The sequence below is a fragment of the Phyllobates terribilis genome, unplaced genomic scaffold (genome assembly GCF_046119375.1).
Source record: "Phyllobates terribilis strain yellow unplaced genomic scaffold, ASM4611937v1 Scaffold_3__8_contigs__length_932513732, whole genome shotgun sequence".
NCBI lineage: Eukaryota > Metazoa > Chordata > Amphibia > Anura > Dendrobatidae > Phyllobates > Phyllobates terribilis.
Window position 1 is genome coordinate 646,474,742 of NW_027362763.1, and position 21,976 is coordinate 646,496,717.

At 44.2% G+C, this 21,976-nt stretch overlaps 1 protein-coding gene across 1 annotated transcript in view; it reads right to left on the reverse strand.

The window, feature by feature from the left end:
- The window catches only part of SLC22A7 (solute carrier family 22 member 7), a 246,886-nt gene extending 225,370 nt beyond the window's left edge, over positions 1-21,516 (reverse strand). Inside the window, exon 1 of the mRNA XM_073673276.1 lies at positions 21,072-21,516. Coding sequence (XP_073529377.1) covers positions 21,072-21,446 — 375 coding nt within the window. The 5' untranslated portion in view covers positions 21,447-21,516. The remainder of the gene's footprint in view (positions 1-21,071) is intronic.
- Positions 21,517-21,976: the final 460 nt, after the last annotated feature.

The window sequence follows — 21,976 nt, forward strand, 5'->3', positions numbered from 1 at the left end:
TGATGAAAATTAATGTTAATACGCAGTTTGAGTGTACAGCGGGGTGGGGGGAGGGGCAGGGGATGGATCTCTGCAGGAACAATGAAGATCTCCATTTTTTTTTCTCTTTCCCGCATTTGCAGTGGGGAGGTGCAATCTGTCAGCCTATCAGCAGCGCACACACGGAGCGAAGTGCTTTTTTTCACACAAGCAAGGGCATGTGTGATTGGCAGTGTATGTCACATGTCCTTGCCCTATAAGACCCAGCCATTTTCCCCGTCGCCACCATTTTCTCACTGCTGCAGCTGCGTGTTAGACGGCACCGCTGTTGCTGTGTGCGCTATACCTTGTTAATTTCAAGCCAATTTTCGCACAAATATACAGATAGCTTGGGAGTAGGGAATAGTTGTGATTGCAGTCCTTTTAAGGACTAGGTTACAGCATTTCCTACGACTTTTATCAGGCAGGTCTGTGCTCTTAAATAGATAGGTTGTGGGAGTAAAGACTAATTGTAATTGGAGTCCTTTTCAGGACTAGGTTACATCAGTTCCTATCAGTTTTTGCCAGGCAGGTCTGTGCCAGTGCTGTGCAAGTTTTTTTCACAGCATTTGGCTGAATCTAGCAAAGCTAATCCTTTTTGGCCTATTGCAGAGTGTGTTAGTCAGTGGAGTAGCCTATCTGTGTTGCAAGATATACCACCTGTGTATAGAATACCAATTTTTTTACTGCACCTAGTGAAGTAAAATCTTTTGGGCATAGCATCATTCTATTAGTCCATCTATACTGACCTCCATCAGGTTGCAAACTGAATATAATTTTTTTCTGCATCTAGCTCTGAAAAAATATTTGGGCTTCTAGCAGTGTGTGGGACTTGGTCTATTAATCCATCTATACTGACCTCCATCAGGTTGCAAATTAAAAATAATTTTTTTCTTCATTTATCTCTGAAAAAATATTTGGGCTTCTAGCAGTGTGTAGGACTTGGTCTATTAGTCCATCTATACTGACCTCCATCAGGTTGCAAATTAAAAATAATTTTTTTCTTCATTTATCTCTGAAAAAATATTTGGGCTTCTAGCAGCGTGTGGGACTTGTTCTATTAGTCCATCTATACTGACCTCCATCAGGTTGCAAATTAAAAATATTTTTTTTCTGCATCTAGCTCTGAAAAAATATTTGGGCTTCTAGCAGTGTGTGGGACTTGGTCTATTAGTCCATCTATACTGACCTCCATCAGGTTGCAAATTAAAAATAATTTTTTTCTGCATCTAGCTCTGAAAAAATATTTGGGCTTCTAGCAGCGTGTGGGACTTGTTCTATTAGTCCATCTATACTGACCTCCATCAGGTTGCAAATTAAAAATAATTTTTTTCTGCATCTAGCTCTGAAAAAATATTTGGGCTTCTAGCAGTGTGTGGGACTTGTTCTATTAGTCCTTCTATACTGACCTCCAGCAGGTTGCAAATTGAATATAATTTTTTTCTGCATCTAGCTCTGAAAAAATATTTGGGCTTCTAGCGGTGTGTGGGACTTGGTCTATTAGTCCATCTATACTGACCTCCATCAGGTTGCAAATTAAAAATAATTTTTTTCTGCATCTAACCCAGCCAATAGTTTTGGCCTAATACCACAGTTTGGCCACTCAGCTCTGCTCGGTTACCATCCATTGTTTTTTTGTGCAAACAACTCCAGAGTTGTGAGTTAGTTAACCACCAAAATGAGTGGAAAAAGGCCTGCTGCTGGTGGAAAGGGGAATAGGCGTGTTGGGAAGGGGAAAAAAGGTTGTGTCCGTGGGGTAGGTGCAGAAGAAAGACCATCTTCCAGCCAAACTAAAATGTCTACTTCTTTTAGCGGACAATGTGATAAGATCCCTTTCTTACGGCCACGCCAATCGCTACAAATTCCAGATGAGGCACAAAAACAGCAGGTGCTTCAACGGATATCAAGTGCTCCTTTAAGTGGGCTCTCCTCCACATCAACTTCAACATCACAAATACTCCAGTCCTCAAAGGTGTCACCCAAATCGCACTTGCTTCCTCACAGCTCCCAAATCTCCAGCTGCCCGTCTGAGTGTGAGGTAGAACAGATGGTTGAGTCTGCAGAGCTGTTTACTCATACTATAGCCTGGGAATCAGAGGTCGACTCCAGCGCTTCTGTGAATCCAGACGAGGAAATGATCTGCACTGATGCCCAGAATCTTTATGAGTCGGATCCAGGACCAGACGCAGAAGGTTCTGACCATAATGTAGACCCTCATTCCCAAACTGTAACTCCTGTTGGTGGAGACAATGAGGAAGACGATGATAAGACTCAAATACCTGATTGGAGCGACAACTTTAGTTTTTTGTCAGGGCAGGAACAGGTTGGCTCTGAGGACGACGGGTGTGATAACGCACAGGGTGATGATGATGAGGTCGGAGATCCCACTTACTGTCAACCCACAGTCAGCCAAGAGATGAGGTCAGCAGAGGAGGTGGAGGAAGATGCTAGTGACGACGAGGTCAGGTTGCGCCTTCCTGGACAGAGACGTAGTACTGGAAGCACGTCAACAACTGCATCCTCAAACACAACTCTGCCTCTCACCACAAGTCGTGGTGGCTCTTCAGGTCGCATGGGTGCTAAGCCTTGCATAGCCTGGGCATTTTTTCAGATCGATAAAGATGACCCAACTCGTGTTATCTGTAACATTTGTCAGCAAAAGCTAAGTAGAGGCCAAAAAATACATAGTTTGAGTACTTCATGCATGAACCGGCACATGGACATGAAGCATAAGTTGCAGTGGGAAGCTCAGTGTGCTACAATGCGGCCTAGCCGGCCGGGCCAACCACCGTCTGCCATATCTTGTGCATCCGCGGCCTCTTCATCCTCTGTGACTGGGGGGACAGCAGTCACACCTGTTTTGGGGCGCAGACCTGCCACCTCTTTACCCGCAACAGCCAGCGTGATTGGCAGGTCATCATTTTCTTTGGAGGTGGTAACACCAGCTGGTCTTGAGCGCTGTCCGACATCGATAGCACCACCTTTGGATCAAGGCAACCTAACATGTCCGCCTGCATCTTCCTCACAGACCGGCAGTTTGCCGGGGACACCCTTATCAACCCCGTCTAAGCACAATAGCCAGCCCTCGGTCCCTCAGATGTGGACAAGTAAAAGACCATTTCCTCCTAGCCATGAGAAAGCTAAGAGGTTGAATTTCACCATCTGCAAGCTCTTGGCTACAGAAATGCTGCCTTTCCGCCTGGTGGACACAGAGGATTTTCGAGACCTTATGTCCGTCGCAGTGCCCCAGTACCAGATGCCCAGTCGGCACTACTTCTCAAAGAAAGGTGTGCCTGCGCTCCACCAGCATGTCGCACACAACATCACCGCTTCTTTGAGAAACTCTGTGTGTGACAGGGTGCATTTCACCACAGACACTTGGACGAGTAGGCATGGACAGGGGCGTTACATGTCGCTGACTGGGCACTGGGTAACTATGGTGACAGCAGGACAAGGGGCTGCTGTCCAAGTCTTGCCGTCCCCACGAGTTGTGCGTCAATCCTCTTTATGTCAAAGTTCCTCCACTGCTTCTGCCTCCTCAACCTCCTCTCGGTCTTCCACCTGCACCCAAAGCCTGTCTGGTCATGCCACAAGCTTTCTAACTGCGCAGAAGGGATCCTGCACACCTCCTTACTATGCTGGCAGTAGGGCTCAACGTCATCAGGTGGTTTTTACATTGAAATGTCTGGGAAATGTGAGTCACACAGCTGAGGAGTTGTGGTCAGCTCTGGAGAACCAATTTCATGAATGGTTGTCTCCACTGGACCTGAAACCAGGGAAGGCCGTGTGCGACAATGCTGCAAACCTGGGTGCGGCCCTTCGCCGGGGCAATGTCACACACGTGCCTTGTATGGCTCACGTGTTGAACCTGGTTGTCCAGCAATTTTTAGCCCACTATCCCAGACTAGATGGCCTTCTGCAGAGGGCACGGTCGCTGTGTGCTCACTTCTGCCGTTCGCATCCCGCAGCTCAGCGACTTACATCTCTACAGAAGTCGTTGGGCCTGCCACTTCACCGGCTAAAATGCGATGTGCCTACCCGGTGGAATTCAACTCTGCACATGTTGCAGCGACTGTGGCAGCACCGACAAGCCCTGGTGCAATACGTTCTGACGTATAGCCTGGGCCAACGAGATTCAGAGGTGGGGCAAATCACGCTGGAGGAGTGGTCTCAGATCAGGGACCTATGCACCCTTCTGCACAGTTTTGAAATGGCGACGAAGATGTTTAGTGCTGACGATGCCATTATCAGCATGACTATTCCGGTGATTTACATGCTGGAGCACATGTTAAACAGAATTCGGAGTCAGGTGGTGGCACAAGAGGAGGTGGAGGAAGTAGAGGAGGAGGAGTTGTATGCGGAAGGGCTAACATCTGCAAGGTCCAGACGGTCGGCAGCACCAAGGCGGCAGGCATGTGAGGGTGGGGGAGATGATTTTACCAGGGCGCATGGTAGCAGCCAAACTAGTGAGGAAGGTGAAGGAGCCCAGGAAGAAGTGGAGGACGAACTGATGGAAGACTCATCAGATGAGGGAGACCTTGATCACATTTCTGTTGTGCGAGGTTGGGGGGAGAGGACAGAGGAAGGAAGCATGATTGTTACCTCGCCACCAACACAACAGGGACTTGGTGCTCCTGGATGCGCAACACACATGAGTGCCTTCTTGCTGCACTACCTGCAACATGACCCTCGAATTGTGAGAATTAGAAATAATCCTGACTACTGGGTTGCCACACTGTTAGATCCCCGGTACAAAAGTAAATTTGCAGAAATTATTCCTGCCATAGAAAGGGATGCACGCATGCAGGAGTATCAGCAGAGACTGTTGCAGAATCTTACATGTGCTTTTCCACAAAATACCAGTGGTGCACGTAGTGAATCTCACAGTTCCAACTTGCCAACCGTGGGACCGTCAAGTGTTCAGCACTCAAACCGTAACAGAACCACAGTATCTGCTGGTAACATCAATTTTGCGGAATCATTTCACCACTTTTTTAGCCCATCCTTTGCAAGGCCACAGGAGACAAGAAGTCTGACACATAGTCAACGCCTAGAGACGATGGTACAGGAGTATCTCCAAGTAAACATTGAAGCCACGACTGTGTCACTGGACCCTTGCTCTTTTTGGGCTTCCAATCTGGATAAATGGCCGGAGCTAGCCACTTACGCCTTGGAGATCTTGTCATGCCCCGCAGCCAGCGTTCTGTCTGAACGTGTGTTCAGCGCTGCTGGTGGTGTGCTGACAGATAAGCGCACGCGGCTCTCCACTGATAATGTAGACAGACTCACGTTCATAAAGATGAACAAATCATGGATCCGAAACGACTTTTCTACCCCTGTGTCATCCTGGGGAGAGTAAAAGCTTGATGATTGGTTAAAATCACCCTACCAACCGTTTTAAGCTTTCAAATTACTAATCATGTTTATCTGTATCTTGACTGGAAAATAATTTGGGCTTTGTAGCAGTGTGCAGCACTGATCCTATTAGGCCATCTATACTAAGCTCCACCAGATTTAAAATTAAAAATAATTTTTAGCTGCATCTAGCCCGGAAAATAATTTTGGGGCTCCGAGATGCGCAAGACACATAAGTGCCTTCTTGCTGCACTACCTGCAGCATGACCCTCATATTGTCAGAATTCGAAGTAATCATGACTACTGGGTTGCCACACTCTTAGATCCCCCAAACTTTTCGATCAACCTTTTCATTTTAATAAAGACCAAAAAAATGGTAATTTTTGAAATTCTAAGCATTAGCAGGTTGTTAGAAACTGAAATCAAACAGTTTTCAACTCAAAACTTTATTCTAGGTGATGTTACATTTGCACATAGGACCCCTTGTTGGAAAGGAGCTTCTGAACTCTCTCGTCCATTGAATTTGTCAGGTTTTGGATGGTTTCTGCTTCAATTGTTTTGCATGAGGACAGAATACCCTCCCAGAGCTGTTGCTTAGATGTGAACTGCCTCCCGCCATCATAGACACTCCTTTTAATGATGCTCCAAAGGTTCTGAATGGGGTAGAGGTCAGGGGAGCATGGGGGTCACACCATAAGTTTGTCCCCTTTTATGCCCATATCAGCCAGAGATGCAGATGTTTTATGTGCAGCATGAGATGGTGCATTATCATGCAGAAAAATGATCTTGCTGTGAAATACACGGTTCTTCTTCTTGAACCATGGCAGGAAGTGCTGTTTGAGAAAATCCACATACATTATGGAGTTCATCTTTAGCGCCTTCAGGGATCCTAAAGGGGCCGACAATCTCTCTCCCCATGATTCCAGCCCAAAACATTACTCCACCTCCTCCTTGTTGGCGCTGTAGCCGTGTTTGCGTGGGGTGTCCATCAACCAGCCATCCTCCACTCCATTCATCTGGACCATCGAGCGCTGCACGGCACTCATCCGTGAACAAAACAGTTTTGAAATCAGTCTTCATGTAATGTTTGGCCCACTGGAGCCGTTTCTGCTTGTGTGAAGTGGATAGAGGAGGTCGACAGGATGGCGTATGCACAGCTGCAAACCTCTGAAGGACCCTGCATCTTGTTGTTCGGGGGACGTTGGAGGCACAAGCAGCTTCAAAAACTTGTCTGCTGCTATGACAAGGCTTTTTTGCCGCTGCTCTTTCAACCTGACGTAATTGCCTGTAGGAAAGAGTCCTCAATTTGCCCTTATCAGCACGCACACGTGTGTACTGTGAATCAGCTACATACTTCTTGATTGCCAAGACACTTCATCCTGATCATCGCACAATGTTGATTGTAGTCATGCCTTGACCTAAACACTCCACAATTTGTTGCTTCTCAGCAGCCGACACATCCTTTTTCTTTCCCATTTTGGCAGAAAATGTAGGCTGCTTAATAATGTGAGACAGCCTTCTTAAGTAGTCTTGCCTTTCATTGGACACACCTGCCAAACTAATTAGCACAGGTGTCTGCAATTGCTTACAGTGATATAAAGAGCCCTGACACACATCACCATCAATGAGTTTAACTGACAAACAAACAAATTCTTCCCTTATCACTCCTAAACACTTTTTGCATAATAATTTGGAACGCAGTGTACATGTGCTTTTCCACAAAACACCAGTGGTTCACGTAGTGAATCTTACAGTTCTAACTTGCCAACCGTGGTCTGTATGGAATTGTTCAATAAAGGGCCCAAAATTAAGATAACATAGATGGGAGAGGTCTCTATGAATAGGAATTCCTAAGTATTTGATACCCTGTGAGGGCCAGGCAAAGGGAAAGTTGGACTGGATGGAATCCTATATGGATTTGGGGAGGGAGACATCGAGGGCCTCAGACTTCGCTGCACTGATTTTAAAATTTTACCATGTAACAAAGTGATCTATTTCAGCCATAACAGCATGGATGGATATATGTGATTGAGTGATATATACTAGGACATCATCAGCAAATAGAGAGCACTTGTACTCGGTGCCTCCCACCTCAATCCACCTAATATTGGGGTTATGGCGAATTGATGAGAGCAGGTGCTCCGTCACTAGGATGTATAAGAGAGGGGACAGAGGACATCCCTGCCTTGTCCCATTGGTGATTGTGAAAGGTGATGAAAATGTTCTGACGCACCCCCTGGGCCTTGGGACACCCGGAGCCGGACCCTTTTTGGTGGATGCTGGTGGTTGTAGTCTTCGTGGCGGCGATCCGGTTCCGTGGCTCAGGGCGGTCAAACCAGTGGCGGAACTATTTATGTGGTTTTGATGTTTAAATGTCCGACTACGCCACCCGTGGATTGCGGTCAGAGTGAACCGCCGCTCCAGGGCAGACCGCTGAGGCTGGTGTTGTGGGTGCAGCAGAGCGTAGCATAACTCCCCACGGGAGGAGTATAGCCTCAGGGCAGTGTATGCGGAGGATGGGGGTGATGGTGCAGGGCAGCAGCAGTAACGACACGGAGTCAGTGATGCAGTTCAGGGCCTTTACTCACAGTTCTTATTATCCAGACCACATCTGCAGGTAACGGCTGCCCACGTCGTACTGTGCTCACCAGGTGAGGGGCTCAGACAACTCCCAGATAACTTTGGAGCGCTTCACAGGACCCCCTTTGTGTGTCCTTTGTCTGGCCTTTCTTACCAACACTTCTGTCCGGCTGCCTCGGGCCTCCTCTTGGTAAACTTGGCGCCAGTTTCCCTGACCCTATGTGGTGCCTTCCTAGCGGGTGGAGCAAGGGGCTGCGCCACATAAAATGTCAGAGCCTCCGGTTTCTAGCTGAGGGTCGTTTCCTGCCTCCACTAGTTCGGGGACCGGTCTCCCCCTTTGGCCTGACCCCTCCACGCAGGTGGATTCGGACGTGCGGTGGCGACTCGCCCGTCCGCACCCCTGGGATCCCTTCATTCCTCGTTCCTGGAGCCTTCTCCGCTCCTCTTCCTTCCTTCTCCCTCTTCCAGGCCTGGGCCTCTGTTACTAGGCCCGCCTCCGGAGCAGAGCTCATGCAGAGCCCCTGCTCCCTGCCACTTCTGCTCAGACTTCTCTGCACTGAACTAAGATGGTGCCCACCTTTTATACTCCCTTCTCAATGCACCCAGGAACTGCTTCCTCCCTGCTCCTGCACTGCAGGGTTCCCCTTCCTCAGTGTTCCCTCCCCCCACTCCAGCCAGGGACAGGGACTGTCGTGCCCATCTCAGGGGCATATTGGTCGCCCTGCCCCACGGCAATGTGGTGTAATGCATGCAGGTGTCGGGTCCTGATCCACACTCCATCCTTATCTGAGAGTGAGATATCACACCTCTGGGTGAGGTGCAATACGTCTGTAGCAACCGAGCCCTCGGTGCTACAGTTCCATTTATCTTCAGCCTAGGTGACGTATTGTGATACAGGGCCGTGATTTTGGCTATAAAAGGGTCCCCTAGACCCCTACCCCAAGCTTTTTAAGAGAATCATATATGGCGTGCCAGGAGACTCTATGGAATGCTTTCTCAGCATCCAACGAGAGTATCTACTTACAAATTTTTAACTGCATCTAGCCCAGGAAATACTTTGTGCCTAGTAGCAGTGTCTGCTAGTCAGCGGATTATCCCGGCTGTTAAGCAAGCTACACCACCTGTAGTTTGGACACTTAATTTTTTCAAAGGAAATGCTTCGGGACCACGGGATACTCAGTGAAGAGCATCAGGAGGCACCCCAAGGCATAGGGGCTGGGACTGGCAGTAGGATGCCTTGCGGTGGACAGCCGAGCTCGATCCTTATAAAAGCTTTTTAACTGCAGCAGCTTTAGTGGACGCTACTGGAGCTGGAATTACGCGGCTGCTGGCATGAGACTTGCCCTCCAATAGATCCTTGTAAATGGATTTAAAGTGTATTCATTCAAATTAGAGGGACAATTTAAATTCAAAAGCTTAGAGCTGCCTCCACCACAGGGGGGCTCTCTCGACCCACCAGCGGACAGGCACCAGTATTGGGAGAGGGGGGCTGGCCGTCAGGGTTCACCGCGGCTCTGGCACAAACCCGGCGACACGGAGGTGGCACGGGCAGGAGCGGACTGGCCGTCTCGGCTTCTCACTTTTTGGATTTTAGAAGGGCATGACATGCCTATATCTGTGTCTCCCCCTCCTTTTACTCCTCCACCTCTTTTCTTTTCGCATGACTATATGTACTTGTCACTTTTCCACGTGTTAGTTGTGTCTTCTGAGCAGTTTGTCAGCTTTTGGACACCTTTGAAGGTGTTTTCTATGTGTTTCTATGTGTTTTTGTTTGCCTGCCATTGGTTTTAACGGTGTTCGAAGGTGTTCGACGAACCGAACCGAACTCGAACACTACGGGGGTGGCTCAACACTATTTGTAAGGTTCCATGAACACAAAAAACTTTCTCCTACCTCCTGAAAACCTGTCCGGGAGGACAACCGTGGGTTGAATCTGGACCGACCTAGCTGCAGAGACCCCAGCATTAGGGACCTGCAGCCACTGCTGCTGCTGCTGCACCTCATAGCGGAGGTCAGTCACCCCCAGATACAGTCTGTGCAGCTGAGCCCCCAGCTCTGCAACGGGATCCATGAACCAAGAAAGAGAGAAAAAAACACACAAATAAAACCACCTGTCAGGTTTTTTTTCTTATTTATGCGCGAAGACTAAGTGCAACACGAAGGGAAGCGGGGGAGGAAGCCCAGACACTAGGGGAAGGGCGAGTGGAGACCCCTAGGCAGATCTAATATCACCCTGCCTACCCTACCGTCCCTATATTCAGGTGCATCAGTAGAGTAAAATCCCGGCACTCACATATGTTTTTAATGCTTCTTTTCAAGAACAACCACAGAAGACGTTTCAGCCCATCCCGAGCTTTTATCTATTCAACTGATGCAAATTCTGATCTTCCACGTGCAAATGACGTCTGTGTTCTCATTGGCTGTAAGCGATAATCATCAACATTAACAGAAATAACCACCTGGAATAGATCCCTCTGTGTGTAATGACTCTATATAACAGATCCCTCTGTGTGTAATGACTCTATATAATAGATCCCTCTGTGTGTAATGACTCTATATAACAGATCCCTCTGTGTGTAATGACTCTATATAATAGATCCCTCTGTGTGTAATGACTCTATATAATAGATCCCTCTGCGTGTAATGACTCTATATAATAGATCCCTCTGCGTGTAATGACTCTATATAATAGATCCCTCTGTGTGTAATGACTATATAATAGATCCCTCTGTGTGTAATGACTCTATATAATAGATCCCTCTGTGTGTAATGACTCTATATAATAGATCCCTCTGTGTGTAATGACTCTATATAATAGATCCCTCTGTGTGTAATGACTCTATATAATAGATCCCTCTGTGTGTAATGACTCTATATAATAGATCCCTCTGTGTGTAATGACTCTATATAATAGATCCCTCTGTGTGTAATGACTCTATATAATAGATCACTCTGCGTGTAATGACTCTATATAATAGATCCCTCTGTGTGTAATGACTCTATATAATAGATCCCTCTGCGTGTAATGACTCTATATAATAGATCACTGTGTGTAATGACTCTATATAATAGATCGCTCTGTGTGTAGCGACTCTATATAATAGATCCCTCTGTGTGTAATGACTCTATATAATAGATCCCTCTGTGCGTAATGACTCTATATAATAGATCCCTCTGTGTGTAATGACTCTATATAATAGATCCCTCTGTGCGTAATGACTCTATTTAATAGATCCCTCTGCGTGTAATGACTCTATATAATAGATCCCTCTGTGTGTAATGACTCTATATAATAGATCGCTCTGCGTGTAATGACTCTATATAATAGATCCCTCTGTGTGTAATGACTCTATATAATAGATCCCTCTGTGTGTAATGACTCTATATAATAGATCCCTCTGTGTGTAATGACTCTATAATAGATCACTCTGTGTGTAATGACTCTATATAATAGATCCCTCTGTGTGTAATGACTCTATATAATAGATCCCTCTGTGTGTAATGACTCTATATAATAGATCCCTCTGTGTGTAATGACTCTATATAATAGATCCCTCTGTGTGTAATGACTCTATATAATAGATCACTCTGTGTGTAATGACTCTATATAATAGATCCCTGTGTGTAATGACTCTATATAATAGATCCCTCTGTGTGTAATGACTCTATATAATAGATCCCTCTGTGTGTAATGACTATATAATAGATCCCTCTGTGTGTAATGACTCTATATAATAGATCCCTCTGTGTGTGATGACTCTATATAATAGATCCCTCTGTGTGTAATGACTCTGTATAATAGATCCCTCTGTGTGTAATGACTCTATATAATAGATCACTCTGTGTGTAATGACTCTATATAATAGATCCCTCTGTGTGTGATGACTCTATATAATAGATCCCTCTGTGTGTAATGACTCTGTATAATAGATCCCTCTGTGTGTAATGACTCTATATAATAGATCACTCTGTGTGTAATGACTATATATAATATAGGAGTTTCACTTTTTGTTTTGAAGAACTGAAATAAATTAACTTTTTGATGATATTCTAATTTAGTGAGATGCACCTATAGGTTCCAGACCTATCGCCGAGCAGGAACCTAAGCCCTGAATGTCCCTAGAGCTTGGCCCTAGATAGGGAGGGGACAGGGTGAGCACTAGTCAAGCCCCACTACAAACTAAAGACAACAAGGTAGACAAACAAATGGGATACACTTAGCTTGAGCAGACACCAGAGAGATAACGCCAACTGTACTCCAAGGGTACCAGAGAAGAAACTAGCTGACTGCTAGTGCTCCAAGCCTATACAGAGGTAGGTAGAACTATCACCGGCGACTCCCTGGAGAAACTAAGACTATTTAACTATTCAGCAAGGGTGTGTCAATCAGCAGCAGAAGGTGGAGGTCGCTGCTGGGTCCTAAAGGAAGAAGGATATAATTATACTACAGAGCTACAGAGATGAGGTAATCAAGAAGGCATTTGCAATGCCAAGCGCAGTGACCTTCTACAGCCATATCCAGAGCGACTGTTTGTCACACCTGACACACCCGTGACGCCATGTGGCAAAATATATGTAGGCCGGACGAAAAGAAGATTATCACAAAGAATTAAAGAACATCTGAACAACATAAAAAAGGCTACCAAGGGCATCCTTTGTTGAGGCACTTTAGGGACATGCACAACCAATCCTATAAAGGTTTGAAATTCTTCACAAACAGCAATGTGTATCTTTTTGTTTTTAATATTTTACGCCGGAAAGCAGAAAGAAACAAGAAAGCAAGATCTCATTACATCAGCGTTTTTCATCCAGGTCGGGACTTTGCCATTTTCCTTCCTGACCCGGCACATTTTTGTGTTTTTACCCTACATGCGCCTTTAAATATTCTTGTTTGAGTGTTCAAAAATGTTTTGCCTCTGATTTCACAATACATGGGGCTTAATTTTTGTCATTTTTAGATTCCTTTTTTATTATTTTGCTTATATCGGGGAAAATGGAAAGTAAAATAGGCATGATTTGTCTATTTTTCACAATTTTTTTTTTACCACAAGGATGATTAAAAAATCATTTTATATGGTCTTCCTCTTCTCATAGAAATTATTTTTATATCTTGGACATAGTTTTTTTTTTCACAGTAGTGGGACTAAAAACTGCGTTTCTGCCTGGCAATGTCTCTTGTTTTTTTTCCCTAATTTCACACTTCCCGAAAGTTTTTTAAAAAACTTTTTTTTTTTTATTGCAGAAAAGGGTAGGGGTGGAGAGGGGCATTTTACTACCACATTCTTTTTATTGTTGATTTTCCCTGTAACTGGGGCTGGTATACTGGCCCCGATTACAGGGTAAATTCAGCCTCTTGCTCCAGCAGCTCCTGCTGCCTCACTAAATACAGTGAACAAATGATCACTGGATCTAGTGGAGGAAGCACCGTCATCACTTCCGCTACGCCGAGTATACAGCGATCAGGAAGACCGAGGTGTGTACAGGGGTGTAACAGTCGTGGTCACAGAAGTCCAACAGCGACCAAGCCCGTGTGTGCGGGGGCCAGCCGACACCAACGCCTGCTTCACCTGGATGCGCATCGTTGAACACTCATTCAGCTGAAGTGTATTGCGGCACAGAGACCCCCTGCCTGCACTGCGATACACGCTGACGGATAATCAATCAGAGGCCAGCTGCTAGTGTCGGTGAGCAACTCACAAGCGGAGCATGGCAGTGATGGCATGCACTGCCCGTGTCGGCACACTGAAGTCAGATGCTGGTTACAGAAGAAGACACCGCACATTGTGGGAACAGAACGGAGAAAGGTAAGAAGAATCGTTATTTTTTTATGTTTTGCAAAACAGAACAGACATTATACCATGAAGGGGCCCAGGATGGGAGATCATTATACCAGAATGGGGGCCATTATACCAGAATGTAGTCCAGGATGGGGGGTCATTATACCAGAATGGGGGCCATTATACCAGAATGAAGTCCAGGATTGGGGGTCATTATACCAGAATGTGGTTCAGAATGGGGGTTATTATACCAGAAAGGGGCCCATAAGGGGGGCATTATGCCAGGAAGAGGAACTAAATATTGCACTGAGGCCCGTGGGACTGTAGTTACACCACTGGTTGTTTAATAACCCGTCTGTGTCTCCTCTGCGGGGAGTCTGGCTGTGTCTGACTACTGACTCCCTCCTCCTGCAGCTGCTCTACAATGCAGTGACGAGTAGATCGCGGATCTGATCTACTTTTAAAGTCTATGAGCAGACTGGAAGTAGTTAAAATACATATACTTGTGGGCAAAGGGTTCAATATAGGACTGGTGTAAGAGAATGTTAACAGTTCACGGGGTGGTAACTACCTGGTCCTGGTAGGGGGCAAAGAAGTACTTACTTTGCCCCGGACGCTGGCATCCCACGCCACACCACTGCATCTATATTTAGGTGGCACCCTTAGCACCTTACTAGTATGGCATATGTCAGCTCGCTGACTTTGATGCAGGCTCAGAAACTGATCCTGCATCTTTTCTGGCAGGTGATGGCTGTCTTCTTCAGCCATCATCTTCCTCTGCCATGGCTGTTAACCTGTTTATCAATCTGTGACAGCAGCATTTACAGCACATGTCCCAGGAGGCACGCTTTTCTAACCACACATTGGCATGACCGCAAGGTGCTGAAGGGTTGACGCGTTAGCCGGAAGACAGAATTGCGGTTTTTCAGTCAAAGCATACGTGCAATAAAAAGTGATCAAAATATGTACCCCAAATTGCTATCAGTAAAAAAGTCAGCTCAGGGTGCAAAAAAAACAGAAAAAAAGAAGTCATCTCCCGGCCCCATCACCCGAAAATTGAAAATGTTTTACGGCTCTTGAAAAAATTGTGACACAAGTAAAAATCTTTTCTCTGTTTTATTTTTTTTTACAAATTTCTGATTTTTTTTTACCACTTAATAAACAAACAAAAAACCAATGCATGTATGAGGTACCAACCTGGCAAATCTTATTACCTGGTCATTTTTACTATAAAATGAACGCTGTAAAGAAAAAAAAACAAAATACTATTGCAGAATTAAATGCACTTTTTTTGCTATTTTGCTCACTTGGAATTTTTATATTACTTTCCAGTACATCTCATGATAAAATGAATGGTATCATTCAAAAGTACAACTCACCCCACAAAAAAAACAAGCCCTCACATGACTATGTCAGCAGAAAAATATAACAGTTTTGGATCTCGGAAGAGGCGAAAGTAAAAACAAAGTGCAAAGACTGAAAATCGCCACATCAGAAAGGGGTTAATTGTAATCCTATCTGTGATGATAATGAGATGACTGAAGAGAAAGGATTTCAACAGGACAAGATGGATCAGCCTATGGCTCGGCTTTGTGATCGGAGTGAAACCTGCAAGATATCACGCTTTCCAGATTACGCATTCCTCTAGAAAAGGCCACCGTGACACCTAAAAAAAAAAACTCTAATGTGTGGGGGCAGAGTCAGACTCACAACTATAATATCAGGACATGCGTGAAAGAGAAACACCACAACCACGTCACAGTGACCTTCACATGATAACTGAGCCACAGTGCCTTTCACATGATAACTGTGTCACCGTGCCCTTCACACGACAACCATGCCACCGTGCTCTTCACACGACAACCGTGTCACAGTGCCCTTCCCATGACAACCCCGTCACAGTGCCCTTCTCATGACAACCCTGTCACAGTGCCCTTCTCATGACAACCCCGTCACAGTGCCCTTCTCATGACAACTGCATCACAGTACCCGTCCCATGACAACCGTGTCACAAGGCACTTCACACGACAACCACGTCACAGTGACCTTCACATGACAACTGCATCAAAGTGCCCTTCACACAACAACCGTGTCCCAGTGCCCGTCCCATTCAATGTGTTCGACCCCAAGGCTGTAGGTCTAGTGGGGGGAGAGAAACAAAAAACATGCGCAGATCTAAGTGTAGATGTATATATATATATATGGGAACAGAGGAAAAATGAACTGCTCACCTTTAGCAGATCTTGTGCCAAGGCTTATCGACCAATTCTGGTCTAATGTGGATAGCTGGTCCCACCGGTATGGAGCTTCTATCCGGATTAAACGGATCTCCCAGCAGGAGTCTATAAGAGTCAGGCTCGGAGTGTGTATGCGGCTGATTGAGCGCTCCCAGGGTCACAGGGAATGATTATCCAAAAAAGGATTTTCTTCTTCAAAAGATTTATTCAAGTTCATAAATAGATAAAACTGATATATAAAACAACGCGTTTCGGCTATTAAAATGAAAGCTGCATAGCCTTCCTCAGGTCTAGTGTAAGAGAGTCAATAGCGGTGGTTAGATAGTCACTATAAAAACCACCTAATGAAATAATTATCCTAATCACATGTAAATTGGTTTTGGTTGGAGCATCCAGATCCCATTCTATAGAGACTCGGCTTTCTCAGAGTTAGGATTCTCCAACATTTCCCTCTGATTGTAAAAGAAACAAATTATGTAAAATATATTGATTGTAAAACAGATAAACTTGTCATAATAAAGTTTTTTAGTAGAGAAGGTGTTATACTTTCTCCTTCCCTTTCTTTCCTTTCCCTTTCACTTTCTTACCCTTTGAAAGGAGAAAATAAGTGCATTGGTAGAAAAATCTATTCATAGACCCAGATATAAGGGGAGTTTCATTCAATAGGTATAGCAATAAAAGGATCTAATCATAAATCCAGATATAAGGGGAGTTTCATTCAATAGGTATAGCAATAAAAGGATCTAATCATAAATCCAGATATAAGGGGAGTTTCATTCACATTAATAAGTATGCTAGAGGTAATAGAACGGAATGCAGAGAGAGAGAAAAAAAAAAAAAACGCACCAAAAACGCATCAAAAAAAAAAAAAAGAAAAAAATAGGAGTGGTTATTATTATACATAGTGAATGAAACATTAATTGTGGAGATATCTCCGTGAACTCTATACATTCTCCAATTTATCGTTGAGGCCATCAGGATACAAACACCGTAGTCTATATATCCAGAAGGCCTCCTTCTTGTTCAGCTGTTGGATCCTGTCGGGAATATCAGCCGGGATCGGCTCCACCGCTGTCAGTCTCACTTTGAATTTCTTATTATGGGTAGAGACTATGTGTTAATGAGCCATTTTTGGCGTTATATCTGTGGGCATTGAGTCGGGATCTCACCATTCGTGTGGTCCTACCCACGTACTGGAGACCGCAATCACATGTGATCACGTAGATTCCATGGTCGCTAGTACAGGTCAGGGGATCCTTGATATTGAAGGTCTCTCCTGTGCTATTCGATGTAATGTATTGGGACCCATGAGTTATTATATGGCAGCACTGACATTTTTTCTGAGACCACCTATAGGTGCCATTCTGTGCGGATCTATTTGTACTGATCAGGGGACGGATGTTTCTAGATTGAGGGAACACTGGTTGGCCTCCTGGTTTCCGTTTTTTTAGATGACTAGGTGCGAGGAGGTTTCTTAGAGTTTTTCCTCTCCTAAATGTAATGCCTGTTTTTTTTGGCAATATATCTCGTAGGAGAGGATCTTGTTTCAAGATATGCCAATGCTTTTGCAAAATGTTCCTAATCAATTGGTTCCCCTTATTATAAGAGGTGATAAAATTATGTTTCCATTTATTCATATTCCTAGTGTCACTATCCCTGGATTCCTTATGGGGAAAATGATCCTTATTCCCCAAACAGTCAGTTTGGGTTTTATTCAGATTAATACGATACGCCTCATTGATAATTTGCTTGGGGTACTTTTTCTCTTTAAATCTCTTCTTGAGTATCTCCGATTGTCTGATATAATCCGAATCCTTAGTATTATTTTTTCTGATTCGATGGAATTGACTGAAGGAATATTATTTTTCCATTTGATGTAATGGGCACTTTGATAATCCAAGTAGCCATTCACATCAACAGACTTGAAATGAGTTTTCGTTATTATTTTCTTTTCTTCATGTGAAATTTCTAAATCAAGAAAAAACTGCTTTTTTTGATTCGATACTAGAAGAAAAAGTAATACCCCAGGTGTTCCCATTCAATTCATTGACTAGAGACTGAGCATCCTCTTTACTGCCCCTCCACATCACGAGTAGGTCATCTATATAGCGCTTGTACAGTACTATATTGTTGCTGTATTTCGGGGAACATAGGGGAGACTGGGACTCGAATAGTCCCATGAATAAATTGGCAAAACTTGGGGCTACCTGAGTCCCCATCGCGGTACCAAGTAAATAGAGGCGTCCCTCAAATTCAAAAAGACTATGTTTGAGGATAAAATTTAAGCCTCTCAAAAGGAAATCTACCTGACCTTGTGGCATATCCTTATCCTGCTGTAAGAAGAATTTCACTGCATTTATACCTAAATCATGACCAATATTTGAATAAAGTGCATTAACATCCATTGTAATCATGAGATAATTATCTTCCCATTGTAGTGCATTCAACTCAAAAATAAGTTGTGTGGAATCTTTTAAACAGGAAGCGAGAGATTTTCCATATTGCTGAAGGTACCGATCTATAAAGTGGGAGAGTGGACCGGTAAGGGAATTAATTCCTGAGATGATCGGTCGTCCAGGAGGATTATGGCAATCCTTGTGGATTTTCGGCAAGTGATAAAAGAATGCCATTGATGGTTCTTTATTGCTTAAAAAGGTTTTTTCTTTTTTTTTGTAAGGATCCCTGCTGTGTAGGCATAATCGATCAGGTCATGGTATTCCCTTGTGAAATCTTTTGAGGGGTCCACCTCTAGCTTTTCATAATATTTAGCATCTGATAGAATATTATATGCTTCCTTGATATAGGTCTCCCTATCTCGGACCACCACGCCCCCTCCTTTATCTGCTTCCCTGATAATAATACCCCCATTGTTTTTTCATTTAGTAATGGCTATTCTCTCTCTTTTAGTAATATTTCGTCTCCACATTTGGAATGCACCTTTCTTATTTATAGTGTCCCTATTTCTTACTATTAATTGGTTTTTAGAAGATTTTTTTGAATCCAGGGTACGAAAATCTTCATTAACTAGTGCTAGGAAGGTTTCTATATAACTACCCCTATGGTGTACTGGGTTAAAATTTGAATGGGTTTTGATCTGCAGATGTATATTTTTATCAGGTTTCGTACTATTATCAGGGGATATTATCAAATCCGATGTTGTTTTTGTAAGGGGTTTCTCTGCATTTTTCTTATTCAATTCACATTTTTCAATTGTAAGAGTAACGCGTCTCACAAACTTATTCAGGTCAACAAAGAGATCAAAGTGATTCGTTTCTTGACTTGGGCAAAAATTAAGACCCTTAGTAAGGACTTTTTGTTCAACATCATCCAAAGGGTATTTAGATAAGTTGAAGATCCTATTATGTTCTTTTGTTAGGGGTTTACAGATTGTTCTTACAGTCTGCGATCCTATGTCATCATTGTAGGTAGATTGACAAGGTTTTTTGTATTTATCCCTATTTTTTTGGGTGCTTCTACCTGCTCTAGTCCCTCTGGACCTCCCTTTCTTTTCTTTGGGAGGGCTCTTGTGATCTGGGGTTGGGAAGACGGAATCACTTCTTCCGGCGATGTCACAGAGGGTACAAAATCTGAGTGCCTTAGGATTGCAGGGAAAATCGTTTCGACTAAAGGGGGTGGGCGTATCGGGCCAATCTCTAAAAAAGAGATATGGGAACTTAAAGAAGTTGGTGACGGAGCGGGTGCTGGAATGTGAATGAAACTCCCCTTATATCTGGATTTATGATTAGATCCTTTTATTGCTATACCTATTGAATGAAACTCCCCTTATATCTGGATTTATGATTAGATCCTTTTATTGCTATATCTATTGAATGAAACTCCCCTTATATCTGGATTTATGATTAGATCCTTTTATTGCTATATCTATTGAATGAAACTCCCCTTATATCTGGGTCTATGAATAGATTTTTCTACCAATGCACTTATTTTCTCCTTTCAAAGGGTAAGAAAGTGAAAGGGAAAGGAAAGAAAGGGAAGGAGAAAGTATAACACCTTCTCTACTAAAAAACTTTATTATGACAAGTTTATCTGTTTTACAATCAATATATTTTACATAATTTGTTTCTTTTACAATCAGAGGGAAATTTTGGAGAATCCTAACTCTGAGAAAGCCGAGTCTCTATAGAATGGGATCTGGATGCTCCAACCAAAACCAATTTACATGTGATTAGGATAATTATTTCATTAGGTGGTTTTTATAGTGACTATCTAACCACCGCTATTGACTCTCTTACACTAGACCTGAGGAAGGCTATACAGCTTTCATTTTAATAGCCGAAACGCGTTGTTTTATATATCAGTTTTATCTATTTATGAACTTGAATAAATCTTTTGAAGAAGAAAATCCTTTTTTGGATAATCATTCCCTGTGACCCTGGGAGCGCTCAATCAGCCGGATACACACTCTGAACCAGTACCCGTCCCACGACAACCGCATCACAGTGCTCTTCACATGACAATAGCTTCACAGTGCTCTTCCCACGACAACCGTGTTACAGTACCCTTCCCGCGACAACTGCATCACAGTGTCCTTCCCACGACAACCGCATCACAGTGCTCTTCCCACGACAACCGTGTTACAGTACCCTTCCCGCGACAACAGCATCACAGTGTCCTTCCCACGACAACCGCGTCACAGTGCCCTTCTCACGACAACTGCATCACAGTGCCCTTCACATGACAACCGCTTCACAGTGCCCTTCCCAAGACAACCATGTCACAGTGCTCTTCCCACGACAACCGTGTTACAGTACCCTTCCCACGACAACTGCGTCACAGTGCCCTTCACAACAACAACCACTAATAATCACATCATTAGGTTTACCCTCCTCTTTCCCTTTGTCCTCTCCTATCCCTTAGCTGAATGTGATGCTCATACGTACTGATTATATAACAGTGTCCAAAACATGACAACTACTCATACTACACTATAGTGCCCTAAAAATGACCACCACTGATGACCACATTACTTAGGACTTGTGGGAAGGCCCAAGTACTTAAATGGGGCATCTCTGTAACTAGGAATCTTGTGCCTTACTTTGACTCATGCTGTAACAGATTTTGCACTGTGTTTTGGAGGCCTTACCTGTGTGACGGTGGTGGAGGAGAACGTGGAGCACTCGTAGTCCCAGCCCTGATTACAGCTTTGCAGCCAGGACTCATTCATCATCACTCCCTCTGACCTGTTTACATGTAACTGGGGCTCAGAGAACATCTGACAGGAGCTGAAGGAGCCATCATCTTCTTGAGGGATGTTGAGGAGCAGAAGGTCTTCTTGGCTGAGGTTTCCAGGGTTCCTGTGGTCAGGGATGGTGCAATGATGGGGCGGCACGGCTGAGATGAAGATGTGTAGTAAGAAGTGAAGGGGAAGGATGACTCTTGGAAGACAGAGAATCATAAGGGACAAGATTTGGAATTTTCCAAAAACTCCAACTTCTGAGAGGACATCTTCAAAGTGCATTTTGAAGATTGTGAGGACAACGTTCAGATGACTATGAATGGGGAAAGATGGGCTCCGAATAATTGCTCTGGATAATGGCTGGGAGTGTTTTCAGAGGCCTACATCCAAAGTATTGTTACTGACTGCTGTTGACTGGCTCCTGCCGCGGGCAATTCTCAATGATGAGACTCATGAGACTGTTATTTAATTACACAGCATGGACGTTGTTCATTAAGAAGTTCCAGGCACATGCCGCACCATGACTAATGTTATCAACCAGTCACAACATAAATGCTCATCAGATTCTCGGAAACCAAAGCAAAAACACCTTCCAGCATCCAATATCCTTCTTATCGGGCTTAAAAGGGTCAGGAGAATAAAGGGTGAATTCCCCGAAATCAAGGAACAGGAGATCTCCGAATCCTAGTAATCGCCCAATACAGAACATAAGATGTCCCCAATGTTGCAGGTGTATGATATTAGCAAAATTATGCACTTAGGGACATCCACGCCAATGGAAATAAGTCATTTAGAGACACAAGGGTCAATAT